General features: G+C 41.4%; 1 protein-coding gene across 3 annotated transcripts in view; it reads right to left on the bottom strand.

The window, feature by feature from the left end:
- Positions 1 to 14,977, bottom strand: part of LOC121541580 (tenascin) — a 75,626-nt gene that overhangs the window by 4,004 nt on the left and 56,645 nt on the right. For all 3 annotated transcript variants that reach the window (XM_041850687.2, XM_041850688.2, XM_045208057.1), the window contains 5 exons: positions 7,347 to 7,469; positions 6,831 to 6,974; positions 946 to 1,065; positions 644 to 787; positions 99 to 229 (listed from right to left, as the gene is read on the bottom strand). In XM_041850687.2, the coding sequence (XP_041706621.1) occupies positions 99 to 229; positions 644 to 787; positions 946 to 1,065; positions 6,831 to 6,974; positions 7,347 to 7,469 (662 nt within the window). The remainder of the gene's footprint in view (positions 1 to 98; positions 230 to 643; positions 788 to 945; positions 1,066 to 6,830; positions 6,975 to 7,346; positions 7,470 to 14,977) is intronic.

Genomic DNA, 14,977 nt, shown 5'->3' with positions numbered 1-14,977 from the left:
AATGTAAACCACTTTGGAAAATGTACCTGTAAAATAGCCACGAGTGATTGATTGAATTGAAGCCAGTGTGTGCTGACTCATTTAAAAGACCTACGTACCCGGACTGTGCTGTCAGATGAGGTGAAGGTGAGGACGTATCCGGTGATGGCGGCACGCGGGGGCTTCCAAGTGAGAGTGGCACTGTCTGTCTGGACATTACTGGCCACCAGGTCACGAGGAGAATCCACATCTACAGATAAAAAAGGGAGGTGGAAGGATCATATACACAACACTATATTATACATGTGTTACATATGATATGTAACCCATGTAAAAGGGAAAATCCCCTCAAAAGCGATCTTTTGGGAATTTTTTTAGTTAGACCACTGTTGATACAGTAGCAACATGTTTTGCATGTGAGCAGTCAAGTTTTTAAGATATTTTACTTTCAAGAAGCAAAATGTCACCGGCCACATCATCATAATGATGCAAAATGCCAAAAGATTGTGTTTGAGTGGATTTTCCCTTTATTATTGAATTTATGGACAATACAATACTGCACAGAATAAAATGTGTGAACAATAAAATACTACACACAGAGTTAGATTTTTCATTGAAAATCAGACCCAATGCTCCTATATAAAACATCTAATTGGAGCGCTACCTGTGGTGAATTCGGTGGTGGTGGTGCCACTCTTCTGTGCCTCCCTCATGGCGTATACCCCAACTGTGTAGTGGGTGGCAGGGACCAGAGAGCCCATCTCAAACTCCACTGTGTTCCCAGAAACATGCTCCATCACTGGGGACACTGCAGACAACAGAGGACAGAGGACAGAGAACAATGTTACCACTACCAACACTCCTGTTGTGCTGTGTCTCTTTGGCTAATGATAAATGCATCATGTACACAAATACAAGTCAGCTCCTGGCAATCTGTGCCTTGGGACTCTTGCGAAACACACACACCTGAATCTGCACTGTAGGTGATGACGTAGCCATCGACAGTGGCCCGAGTGGGTTGCCATAGCAGCTGGGCGGTTGTGTCAGTGACGTTGACAGCAGAAAGACCCTGAGGCCTGTCCAGAGCTAAGGGGGAGGAAAACACACAGGCTTGTTACACACAAAGGCCTGCAGCCACAACAACTTCAGCAAACAAACATGTGTACTGACAATATTGTGACTTGCGACTGCCTAGGGCTGTGGCGGTCATTACATTTTGTCAGCAGGTTCTTGTCATGCAAACGACTGCTGGTCTCGCGCTAATGTAACCTTAGTTAACATAATATGTTTAGCATCTACAGGCCTCCACCCATACAAGCCGCTGATGCGTGCCTTCAATGTAGGCTACACCATCACAATAAAACCATTATTTAATTTAGTCAGGTCTAAAAAAAAACATTATGATATGAAGAAAATGTATTTCAGAAGAAAATAATATGAGAAGGCTTATGTTTTGTAGGTCTATGTTTTATGGACTCTTAATCAACCGTGCTATTTTGTGTGTTTTTTCACATTGTTTGTAACTTATTTGGTACATAATGTTGCTGCTACCGTCTCTTATGACCGAAAAGAGCTTCTGGACATCAGAACAGCGATTACTCACCTTGAACTGGACAAATACTTTTTCTTTAATGAGTCGGACGAGAGGGATTTGCTCCAGACACCCGACAGGGCCCTTATCCCATTCATTAGCAGTAGAAAGAAATAGAGATATTGCTGAAGGAGATCGGGGCGTCTGGTAAGGAGCCGGCGACGAGTGGCTAATCAGCCTCTGCCATCGATACTATTTGCCAATTTACAATCGCTTGATAATAAAGTGGACGAACTACAAGCACGTATATCCTACCAACAGAACATAAAAAACTGTAATATCTTCTGTTTCACCGAGTCGTGGCTAAACGAAGACATGAATAACATAGAGCTGGCGGGTTATACAGTGTATCGGCAGGATAGAACAGCAGCCTCTGGTAAGACAAGGGGTGGCGGTCTATGTATATTTGTAAACAACAGCTGGTCCACGATATCTAAGGAAGTCTCAAGGTTTTGTTCGCCTGAGGTAGAGTATCTCATGATAAGCTGTAGACCACACTATCTACCAAGAGAGTTTTCATCTATATTCTTCGTAGCTATCTATTTACCACCACAAACCGATGCTGGCACTAAGACCGCATTCAATGAACTGTATACAGACATAAGAAAACAGGAAAACACTCATCCAGAGGCGGCACTCCTAGTGGCCGGGGACTTTAATGCAGGTAAACTTAAATCCATTTTACCTCATTTCTACCAGCATGTTAAATGAGGGAAAAAAAACTCTAGACCACCTTTATTCCACACACAGAGACGTGTTCAAAGCTCTCCCTCGCCCTCCATTTGGCAAATCTGACCATAATTCTATCCTCCTGATTCCTGCTTACAAGCAAAAACTAAAGCAGGGAGCACCAGTGACTCGGTCAATAAAAAAAAGTGGTCAGATGAAGCAGATGCTAAGCTACAGGACTGTTTTGCTAGCACAGACTGGAATATGTTCCGGGATTCTTCTGATGGCTTTGAGGAGTACACCACATCAGTCACTGGCTTCATCAATAAGTGCATCGATGACGTCGTCTCCACAGTGACTGTACGTACATACCCCAACCAGAAGCCATGGATTACAGGCAACATCCGCAGTGAGCTAAAGGGTAGAGCTGCCACTTTCAAGGAGCGGGACTCTAACCCGGAAGCTTATAAGAAATCCCGCTATGCCCTCCGATGAACCATCAAACAGGCAAAGCGTCAATACAGGACTAAGATCGAATCGTACTACACCGGCTCCAACGCTCGTCAGATGTGGCAGGGCTTGCAAACTATTACAGACTACAAAGGGAAGCACAACCGTTGCCCAGTGACATGAGCCTACCAGATGAGCTAATCACTTCTATGCTCGCTTTGAGGCAAGTAACACTGAAACATGCAGGAGAGCATCAGCTGTTCCGGACGACTGTGTGATCACGCTCTCCGTAGCCGATGTGAGTAAGACCTTTAAACAGGTCAACATTCACAAGGCCGCAGGGCCAGACGGATTACCAGGACGTGTACTCCGAGCATGCGCTGACCAACTGGCAAGTGTCTTCACTGACATTTTCAACCTCTCCCTGTCTGAGTCTGTAATACCAACATGTTTCAAGCAGACCACCATAGTCCCTGTGCCCAAGAACACTAAGGTAACCTGCCTAAATAACTACCGACCCGTAGCACTCACGTCTGTAGCCATGAAGTGCTTTGAAAGGCTGGTCATGGCTCACATTAACACCATTATCCCAGAAACCCTAGACCCACTCCAATTTGCATACCGCCCCAACAGATCCACAGATGATGCAATCTCTATTGCGCTCCACACTGCCCTTTCACACCTGGACAAAAGGAACACCTATGTGAGAATGCTATTCATTGACTATAGCTCAGCGGTCAACACCATAGTGCCCTCAAAGCTCATCACTAAGCTACGGACCCTGGGACTAAACACCTCCGTCTGCAACTGGATCCTAGACTTCCTGACGGGCCGCCCCCAGGTGGTAAGGGTAGGTAACAACACATCCGCCACGCTGATCCTCAACACAGGGGACCCTCAGGGGTGTGTGCTCAGTCCCCTCCTGTACTCCCTGTTCACTCATGACTGCATGGCCAGGCACGACTCCAACACCATCATTAAGTTTGCCGATGACACAACAGTGGTAGGCCTGATCACCGACAACAACGATGAGACAGCCTATAGAGAGGAGGTCAGAGACCTGGCATTGTGGTGCCAGGACAACAACCTCTCCCTCAACGTGATCGAGACAAAGGAGATGATTGTGGACAACAGGAAAAAGAAGAGGACCGAGCACGCCCCTATTCTCATCGACGGGGCTGTAGTGGAGCAGGTTGAGAGCTTCAAGTTCCTTGGTGTCCACATCACCAACAAACTAACATGGTCCAAGCACACCAAGACAGTCGTGCACGACAAAACCTATTCCCCCTAAGGAGACTAAAAAGATTTGGCATGGGTCCTCAGATCCTCAAAAGGTTCTACAGCTGCACCATCGAGAGCATCCTGACTAGTTGCGTCACTGCCTGGTATGGCAACTGGGGCCAAGCTTCCTGCCATCCAGGACCTCTATACAAGGCGGTGTCAGAGGAAGGCCCTAAAAATTGTCAAAGAATCCAGCCACCCTAGACATAGACTGTTCTCTCTGCTACCGCACGGCAAGCGGTACCGGAGCGCCAGGTCTAGGTCCAAGAGGCTTCTAAACAGCTTCTACCCCCAAGCCATAAGACTCCTGAATATCTAATCAAATGGCGACCCAGACTATTTGCATTGCCCCTCCCCCCTCTTTTACGCTGCTGTAGTCACTTTAATAACTCTACCTACATGTACATATTACCTCAATTACCTCGACTAACCGGTGCCCCTGCACATTGACTTGGTACCAGTATCCCCTGTATATAGCCTCGCTATTGTTATTTTTACTGCTGCTCTTTAATGATTTGTTACTTTTATTTCCTATTATTTTATATTGTATTTGTTTGTGTGATTTTTTGGGGGTATTCTTTCTTAAAACTGCGTTGTTGGTTAAGGACTTGTAAGTAAGCATTTCACTGTAAGGTCTACACCTGTTGTATTCAGTGCACGTGACAAATACAATTTCATTTTATTTTATATGTACAGTATCTGGCTATGTTCCATGTCATAGGATGTATGCGTGTTCATTTAGCTGACAAGATACGGTATGCTTATAAGTCCTGTGCCATTATTTTATTTTATATTATTTTATAGTAAAAATAATATAATTTATATTTTTCCCATTATGGAGCGACTGCGCATATGAAGTGGCTATGTTGAACATAAAAGTGATAATTTGAAACAGGTCCTATATGCTAGATTTATAGTTATTTGGCAACTTTAGTTGTGAATGATACAAACCTTAGAATGTCTTAGAAATCAAAACATATATGGGCTACATGGTGCGACTATAGGCCAATAAAATTTGATTGATTTGATGATTTGAGAACGTAGCAAAAAAAGCTTGTGCTCTGTTCCTTGCCACAGGCTGCACAGCTGTTCTCTCATCAAGTGATCATATTTTCACCCCTCAGACTATTCTCAATTTAATCTCGTCTTTACTAATAGCCTATGTTAAATTTGTTTCGATTTAGAATGGCCCTTTATCAAATGGACAGGAACAGGGGGCAGGGGAAAAAGACATGTAATCTGTATGCACTCGAATAGCGAATGAAGGCTGCGCGCTTTCCCACTGGTCCGTTTTGTCTACTTCGGTTTTATGGCGGAGCATGCTCTCGCTGACCCGACAGGTGATATTCCGCTCAACTCTGTATGCCATGCATGGCTCTCCAACCTTGTTGCTGCAGCTACCCCGTGCTTAATTTGGGAAACCAAATCTGTTCGGCAACATCGATAGTAACACGTTTTCTCAACAAAACATATTTCAGTAAAGTGTTGACAGCCCATCTGCGTGCTCGAGAAAGTAGTAAAGGAGAGAGAGGAGGAGATGGAAACGCATGGTGGTGAGATATTCTGTAGGCCTATATGTAACGCTATTGTGTCACCTAATGAATTATGAAAATATAAAAAAATGCCCTATTCAATATCAAATACAAATTCACTAATTGTAGGCTAACTGTAAGCTACCCTGCACAATCAATGAACCAACAGCATCGCCTAGGGCTAAACATTATCTCCTCATGGATATACATTTTGGAGCTTAGCATAAGGTAACCAGTCCATACAGTATGCATAATAATACAGTCCACACTCAAAGGCGATTACTCGAATTTCTTTAATTTTGGAGTATAGGCTAGACCAATTATGTACCAAAGATATCTTAAATCAGTTTTGTTTTATGTTTTTCTGCCATGCGTAATATACGGTAGGCTATGTATGGCATAATGGCACAATCCTCATTTTAATTCAGTAAAAAAAAATCTGGCTTGGGCTCATAAATCTATGCATATGGGTGTTTTGAATTAATCATCACCTTAGAAAGCGCTGTCCATTTCGTTGTGTTAGGCTTTGAAACAACATCCACAACAACCATGTTTTACACTGTTTCAACCTGCTGTTGAACTTCTTTCTTAAAATTGATCATCACAGTGAGGTGAGTTTTAAAAGTACTTTAGGGCTACTGTTTTGATGATATGTGTTTGATGTGATTTTCGAATGCATTTGCATTGAGGCCAGAGTGGTTAGAGGGACAATATAGCCCCAAGTGCCAGGTGATAAGGACCTGATGGTCGTTAGCAAATTGGGTACTCAATACCAAAGCATGTCCAGAGTGCATAAAAGGAGATTATCGTGACGCAATGGTCACGTGGAATTTTACTGCAGTCATGACTCATGACTGCGGGTGTGGCGGTAATATGGTCACCGCAACAGCACTACGACTGCCCCTATACAATGATGTCATACTTATTCCTTGAATAATTGACTGGTTGGGACAAGTAGAGAAGTACTATATGTGCTACTGAGTGTGAATGTATGAAAGCTAATTATTTATGAAACGCTCATAATGTCTATGTATGACATTTTAGTCATTTAGCAGATGCTCTTATCCATTAGTGAGTGCATACATTTTTCATACTGGCCCCCCATGGGAAATGAACCCACAACCCTGGCGTTGTAAGCGCCATGCTCTACCAACTGAGCTACAGGGGACCTGTTTATGTGTGTATGTATATATATGTATATGACCAGACACTTGTCTATTCTCCTCATAGCACTGTGACTAATGTAAATGTATTATGTAATTTAATGTATTTAGTAAAAGGTCAATTCAGAGTGATGTAAATGAAGGCTAAACAGAAGTCGCACACACCTGTGGTGATGGTGTCTGTCCCTGGGTCACTCTCCTCCAGGCCCTTCATAGCGAATATGTTCACCTGGTAGGTCACCCCTGGCAACATGTTAGGCAGCAAGGCCTGGGTCTCAGTCCCATCCACAAGCACTGTCATTGGGCTACCTGTTGATGAGAGAAAATATTGTATGTTTGTCGCATTACATTATTCTACTCAAGAGTCAATACATTTTCATGAACAGATTTAATTTGTGTTCAATTGTATTGTTAAATCCACTTCAAGGAAATCATTTCCTTTCCCTCTGTTGGTAGCAGTTGGAGAGACTACTGTGGTTGTGTGAAGAAACCTTGTGATTACTCTATGTTCCATTAGAGGGAGTGCTTTATCCAATTAGAAAATTGTGTGAGGAGAGAAAATTCCTCCTAAATCATCCAACATTAAGCCCTTTTGAGGCCTAAAGTACTATATAAATGCAGTCCAATATCCTTACTATAATGGGTAGACTTAACTGTCACTATTAAAGCCTGTTCACTCACCTCCTTGGAGAGGCACATAGATGATGCGGTAGCTGTCCACTCTGTCATGAGGCATGGTCCAGTGGACTATGGCCGAGGACTCGGTCACCTCAGAGAAGCGAATGCCCCTTGGAGCACCCAGGCCTGGCACAGTGATGGGGTCAGGGTTGAAGGGGTCAGGGTTGAAAAGGCCAGCACAAAAACAACAAAAGTTAGATTGATCTGTTTGTGTTTGGTTTTTGATCAGGAATCAATTCTACTGAGGTCAGTTTATTTGACGCAAAAGTCCTATTGCCTATGGTGTGTCAATATGCACATTGAGAAATCAGAAAAGCACACAAATGTACTCAAAGACTTTGCAAAAATGATAACTCCCAAAAAACACGAAATTCCAGTGAGAAAACACAGTTGCTGAAAACATACAAAGGCCCACCACAATCACCCCAGCCAGAGTAGGCTTGAAACATGCGCTGCATCCCACAATCTACAGATCAACAGTGGTGCATATCATACATCCCTATTATAGGCTATCAAGGGGAGTACATTTAAGGAGTACATTTCAATGCATGAATACCAACACATGAAACTTTTGTCAAACATGCTGCAAAAAAGCTAATATGTTTGTGTCTTTAACTCTTTAACCAGTTCAGTGGTCAGTAAAATGTATAGGCTATGAAAATGAATCTATAATGGGCATCAAAACACATGGAATTTGATCAGCATTTAAAGCCAAGCATAAGAAGCACCACAAATCGAATGCAAAAAGATGGTGTCTCCATATTCCTGAAAATAATGTCAAATGGGGAAAAAGAGACATGCAAAACCAATTGGTAGGCCCTTGAACCCTGAAGTATGCTCACATGCCTAGGACTATTAGCACATCAAAGAATGATCAGTGGCAATTAAGACATTTCCCTGAAGGCATACCTCTTGAAAAAATAAAACCAGTCAAAACAAAATATAGTATTAGAAAACCCAGTCAAACAAAGAACAGTAGCCTATTGTTTCTTGTAGACACCCGTTTCCAGAGAAACCAGACAGTTAAAAGTTGTGTGAGATGTAGACCACATTGTGCTTTGGCACTCACTGATAGATCCCACTGTCAGAAAATAGGTCCTCTATTAAAATACCTGGTCGAGCAACACCGGTAATTGGTTGGGAGCTCCGTTCCAATGTGACACCGTACAGCTCGATTTCGTACTCGGTGCCGCTAGTGAGTCCTGTTAAATTTTTGGTTCTCTCATCACCGAGGACAATTAATTATTGTGGATGCACAAACTTTGTGGAGTCCCTAATTTTGATCACAAATCTATCAAACATGTCTTCATCCGCAGTCCAGGCCAGGCGTAAACTGTCTGACGTGATGTCCGAGACGAACATGTGCTCCACTTCTGGCTCAGCCTCTGGTTTGAAACGGAAAACGCTTCAATTCGTCGCATTTGTCGAGAAACATTCACCCAATTACTAGAAAGCAAAATTGAGGAAGGCATCCTTTCGGTGATCAGACGAAAAAGATGAGTAGACATACCAGTTGTTAGTTACATTCTCATGAACTTGCCATCACTCTGCCATGCATTCAAATCTTTAGCGCGTGCGGTCACAGTAAAGGTGAAATAGATACGCTCATGGTTGTGGAGACATTTATTGAAGTCCGTTAGCAAGTTGACATCCACTTACAGGCCCACTGTAACAAATTAGTGGTTACGTCAACTGACATTTCATGCTGAAAATGCCATGTTGATTTGTCTGTGTTTTCCTGGTCCATAGGCCTAACTAGCTATAACAAATATTGCCTAGTCAGACCATTACTCTGTTTAAGCTGGTGGACAGGCATTATGAGATAGGTACTGTTTGGCGTAGCACAGAGAATTTTCAACCAACCTTAACTTGTAGATACTTCCTCAATTTCTGACTTGGAAAACAACCAATGTCTTCTAAAAGTCCATGTCTAGTTGCATGGGGTTCGTTTGAATTTAGAAAAGACAGGTGGGTGTCATACCCCAATGTGCCGCATGTCATGATGATACTCACCTGTCTCGATCAATGAGAGAAGATTTGAAATAGGCAAGATGACAGCGTACACATTCTTGGATTACTTCATGGAGTGGAGAGGGGAATTTATCTTGCTCCGAGTAACCTTAACCTCTAAACGGGACGGTTGAGCTAACATGCGCTAATGTGATTAGTATGACTGTTGTAAGTAACAGCAAACTTTCCAGGACATAGACATGTCTTATATGGGCAGAAAGCTTACATTCTTGTTAATCTAACTGCACTGTCCAATTTACAGTAGCTATTACAGTGAAAAAATATCATGCTATTGTTTGAGGAGAGTGCACAACAACAACAAAAACTTATCACGGCAACTGGTTTGATACATTCACTTCTGAAGGTAAATAATGTACTTACATTCAGTAATCTTGCTCTGATATGTCATCGTAAGGGTCCCAGAGATAAAATGTAGCATAGTTTTGTTTGATAAAATCAATTTTAAATTCAAATGTAGGAACTGGGTTCTACAGTTTGAACCTCTACTGTCTCTGGCTCCTCACCCACCCCGCCCGGCCATCTAGATGTGTGAAAGTTAGTGTATAAGCTAATGATCCAGCATGTATGACATTCCTGGGAGTGTGTAAGCTTACATTTTGTATTACCATATCATTTTTGTACATTCTCTATAGTTATGTACTTGAAAATGTATCAATTGACCAATTCGGCACATTTGGGCAGACTTGATACAAAATAGTCCAGTATTGCAATGCTTCACTGGATCAATCTGAAACTTTGCACACTGCTGCCATCTAGTGGCCAAAATCTAAATTTAGCCAAAACTGTAATATTATATTGTGGCCTTTCTCTTGCATTTCAAAGATGATGGAATAAATAATAATAATAGAAAATGCATGTTTGTTTGTTTGTATTATCTTTTACCAGATCTAATGTGTTATATTCTCCTACATTCATTTCACATTTCCACAAACTTCAGTGTTTCCTTTCAAATGGTATCAAGAATATGCATATCCTTGCTTCAGGTCCTGAGCTACAGGCAGTTAGATTTCGGTATGTCATTTTAGGCAAAATGTGAAAAAAAGTGCTACAACTTTACGGTGTCCCTGAGGACCAGGGTGAGAATGTGAAGCGCAAAGTAAGTGACATCTGTAACCGTGTGGCCGAGGACTTCCCCGATGGATATATGGACATGGCTGTGGATGTCGCTCATCGTATTGGGAAGAAGCAAGATGCCATCAACAGCCGCTCGATCCTCATCCAGTTCGCTTTCCGCACAGTGAGAGATGCAGTTTAGAAGAAAGCAAAGGAAAGCGCCTTTCTGAAGGAGAGAAATTAGATTCGGTGAGGACCTGACTGCAGCAGACAAGGCAGCAAAGGCAAAGTTGTGGCCTCTCGTCCAACAGGCCCGAAATCAAGGAAAGGGTGGATACTACAGGGGAATCTGAGCCTTTTTCGCAGACAGAAAATAAATTTGACCGGGGTGATTTGCTCCGCTGGTAGTCTTACAAGGTAGCCCCTTCCCCCACAACAAACTGAGCGTTCTAGTTTTGAATTGGGGTGTTATGGTTTACAAGTTAAGACTTCTGTTAATACATTTATGAAGCACCTTTTTATAGAGAGGGTAGAGTTGAGATTGCATAGGATTTTCCTTTCTATTTTGTATATATGGACTTGAAGTTTATGTCAATCAATGCCAGGGGGATACAAAACCTGTTTTGTAAGGACTGCAACGCAGATCTTGTATTCGTTCAAGAAACACATTCATGCAAAGAGGACTATAATTTTTGGAAAAATCAGTGGGGCAGTGACATGTTCTTGGCCCACGGGACTAATCATTCAGCTGGGGTTGCAATTTTAGCACACAATTTCAAAGGAACATTTTTGTTTACTCAAATGGACACCAATAGACATTGGCTAGTAGAGGTCATCAACCACATGGACAGATTATTTGTGTTGTGTAATGTATATGGATACTGTTCTAGTCCTCCAAATGACTTACTTCTAAAGGAAATTGAGGAAATTCTTAAAAGTCTTCTGAGAAAATATCCATCCAATCAAATGTATAGTTTGAATATGGTTTATTATAATGACACTGATAGATTGCCCCATAGGCCTAACATTGGTGTGAACAAATTGGTGAATTTCTGGCAAAGCCTGGACTTAATTGACATATGGAGAGTTAAAAACCCTGGAGAGAAACAGTACACATGGAGTAATAGAGATCGTTCACTACAATCAAGAATTGACTTGTGGCTGATAACCTCTGGTCTTGAGCCCAACACTGTAGAGGTAAAAAATACTGGCTGCAGTCCTGACGGATCATAAAGTCATATGGCTGACTGTAAGAATGTGCAGTAATGATGATAAGAAATACTCTGGTGGTAATTGGAAAATGAATAACTAATTGTTATTACATGATGATTTAAAAAATGTGATTAAGAATCGAATTTATTTTTACTGGAATTGAGCTACCTCTAATGCAGAATATGGGAAATATTGGGAACTGCTGAAATTTAAAATCCGCTCAGCCTGTATTACTTATGGGAATCGGCTTGCTTTAAGAAGGAGATGAGGTAGCTGAGTCTCTAAGAAAATTACTGATATCACAGAGATTGAGCATCTTGATCTTAATGAGAAAGCTAAATTGAATGATTTACAGAATCAACTAGATACATTTTATGAGGAAAAGGCTAGAGGAGCCTTCATAAGGTCCAGAAAACAATGGCTTGAAAAAGGCGAAAAGAACAGTAGATACTTTTTTTAATTTGAAAAAGAGGGGAGGGAGACTCAACACACTTCGGAAATGTAAGATTAATGGGGTAACCTCTGAGGATAGAGAGTTGTTATCAGACTATACCACTAAGTTTTATGAGAATCTTTACTCCTTAGATAAGTTTGAGTGACTCTAAGGATCTCCTTGATTCTATAGAGAATGTTAACTCGGTTAGTGAAGAATTAAAAATCGGTCTTGTTGTCAAGATTTATCCATTATGGACATCCAATATGGGATTGCTCAATAAAAAAATAACAAATCTCCAGGGATGGATTAACCTCTGAATTTTACAAAACCTTCTCTGAAGAAATAACAAAATTTTTACTTGAAACATTTAAGGAGGCTGTAATGAAGGGAGAACTACCTGCCTCTCTGAAGCAAGTTTTTTTTACTCTTATACCTAAACCACACAAGGATCTCTTAATTATTGATAATTGGCATCCAATCACACTCCTCAATAACAACTACAAAATTATAGCCTCAATCTTTGTGAAAAGGTTAAAGTTGGGTTTGAATGATCTGATTGATGAATGTGGCGGCAGGTAGCTTAGTGGTTAAGAACGTTGTGCCAGTAACCGAAAGGTCGCTGGTTCTAATCCCCGAGCCGACTAGGTGAAAAATCTGTCGATGTGCCCTTGAGCAAGGCACTTAACCCTAATCGCTCTGGATAAGAGCGTCTGCTAAATGACCGAAAAAGAAATGTCAATCAGGGTTTATGGAAGGGCCCCATACATCTAATAATCTGAGCCTGGTGTTAGATTTGGTTGAGTATTGGATGACTTCCCTGTTATCTTATTTTTTGATTTTCAGAAAGTATTTGATACCATAAGTCACAATTTTATCTTTGATTGTCTTAAGCATTTGAAGTTTGGAATTTGTTTTATTGATGCTATTAGAACTCTGTATAATGGTGGCAATAGCTGTATCAAACTCTGTCATGGAACATCCTCTAGGTTGAACATTTACAAAGGAATACGACAAAGGAATATCTCAAATACGACAAAGGAATATCTCAAACCTTATGCTCATTAGTTTATCAAAGTCAATTTGAAGGCATTACATTCCAGGCCAGAGAGATCAAGATATCCCAACTGGCAGACGACACCTCACTTCTTTTGAAAAATGTGTCACAAGCTAGATTAGCATTGGATATTGTGAAGCAGTTCTCCAAAATCTCAGGTTTGGTATTAAAATCTTTCCAAATGTGAGATGTTTGTTCTGAAAGGAGCTGTCAATCCAGCAGATTGTAACATCTCTGAAAAAGATGCTGTATCCTACCTCGGTGTAAAGATCACCAAAAATCTTAAGGCTGTGAATGACGTTAATTTGAATCCTATAACTGAATCTATCAAAAATAAATTATCCTCATGGTTAGGAAGGGATTTAAGTCTTCAAGGGAGGGTGCATTTATCCAAAGCTGAAGGGCTATCTCGTGTATCCTATCTTTTTTAATCTATTGACATTCCCAAATCCACTTGCTGTACCTTAGATAGGCTATTGTACAACTTCATATGGAAAAACAAGCCACATAAGATAAAAAAATAGATTTTATCGGCAAGTTAACGTTGGTTGAAAATGTTCTGTGCTACGCCCATAGACATTAAATCCAGTTGATAGTGATAGCGCTGACGTCATCCACGTATTTCTATGGAAAACTCCCGATGGCGCATGAAGCCAGAAGTGTTTCAATTTGAAGTGCGCCATATTGCTGAATTGGGCTGAATGGCTCCAAAAAAATCGCTACGGATCATGAGAAAAGTGGCCATCACTAACAAAGGATCATGGTCGATGTAGTCGTTTTCATCCTGCCTGAGAGAGTCAACCCGGAGCCTCCTCGAAGCCTGCCGGCCCGTGATTGGTCTGTGTGACGACAAATGTAGTAGTCAGAATGGATCACTATTTAATTAAATATCTGGATTTGTACCGATCTTTAAAATAATTCACTGTGGGGATCGAACTTGATCATAATAAACACATTTTAGAGGCCAAAACGTCCTGCAAAAAAATTCTGGGGGGCTGTTCTGGTGATCCTAATTTACATAGGCTTTCTAGGGCAGACCAGGGCTTTTGGCACCACTAGGTTTCTATGCAGTAGCCAACAAGCAGAGCTTGTGACTTCACGCTCCAGACAGGACCCTGGGGCCTGGCTACACCAAACAGTACCTAACCTGTAATGCTAATCGAGCGTCACATTAGCCCTTTACAATCTGCTAGCTAAGTCCTAACCATCCTCTGACCTTTTCAACTGGAAACAAAGACTGGTTTTGATAATGCCTTATCAGTCTAATATTTACAGGTGAAACTTAGATATTGCTTGATTATGTCAAACAATTCTTAGTGATATGACAGTGATGTGTCCACTGAAAACGGCATCCTTTACACCGTAAGTTTCAGTGTCACATTATGATGTATCTGAGGGAAAACACAGTTTAAAATATGAAAACACATTTTCATATTTTGGAGAGAGGAAAAAGCTGAGCACCACTGCTTCACTGTAACCATTAAGCTTCAAACAGACAAACAGGCAAAACCTTGAGTAGGAGGAAGAGGATGAAGAAGAGATTAAGAGTACTCAGTTCACTCTGGAAAAGGATGAGAAATGTTGGAGGTAGTTGGGTTGTGTGTTGAGGCTTCTCCACCAAAGCAAGGCATTTATGCCATCCATTTCTCATCCTTTCTCAGAAGATCACAGTGTAAAGGCTACTGTTCTTTTGTTATAGGCCTACAGTAAAAGTACAAGTTGGGAATCGAGCGCCCCATTGAATAAGTAAATTAAGTCTAATGGCTTAATTGTCACCAGCATCAAAACAGTAGGCTAAGTAAAGTACACCTGTGTTTTCACTTCAACTGAATGGTGACTGATCCCACA

This window comes from Coregonus clupeaformis, chromosome 27 (genome assembly GCF_020615455.1).
Source record: "Coregonus clupeaformis isolate EN_2021a chromosome 27, ASM2061545v1, whole genome shotgun sequence".
NCBI lineage: Eukaryota > Metazoa > Chordata > Actinopteri > Salmoniformes > Salmonidae > Coregonus > Coregonus clupeaformis.
Note: the sequence above shows the minus strand (reverse complement) of the source record. Positions and strands in the feature narration are given on the sequence as shown.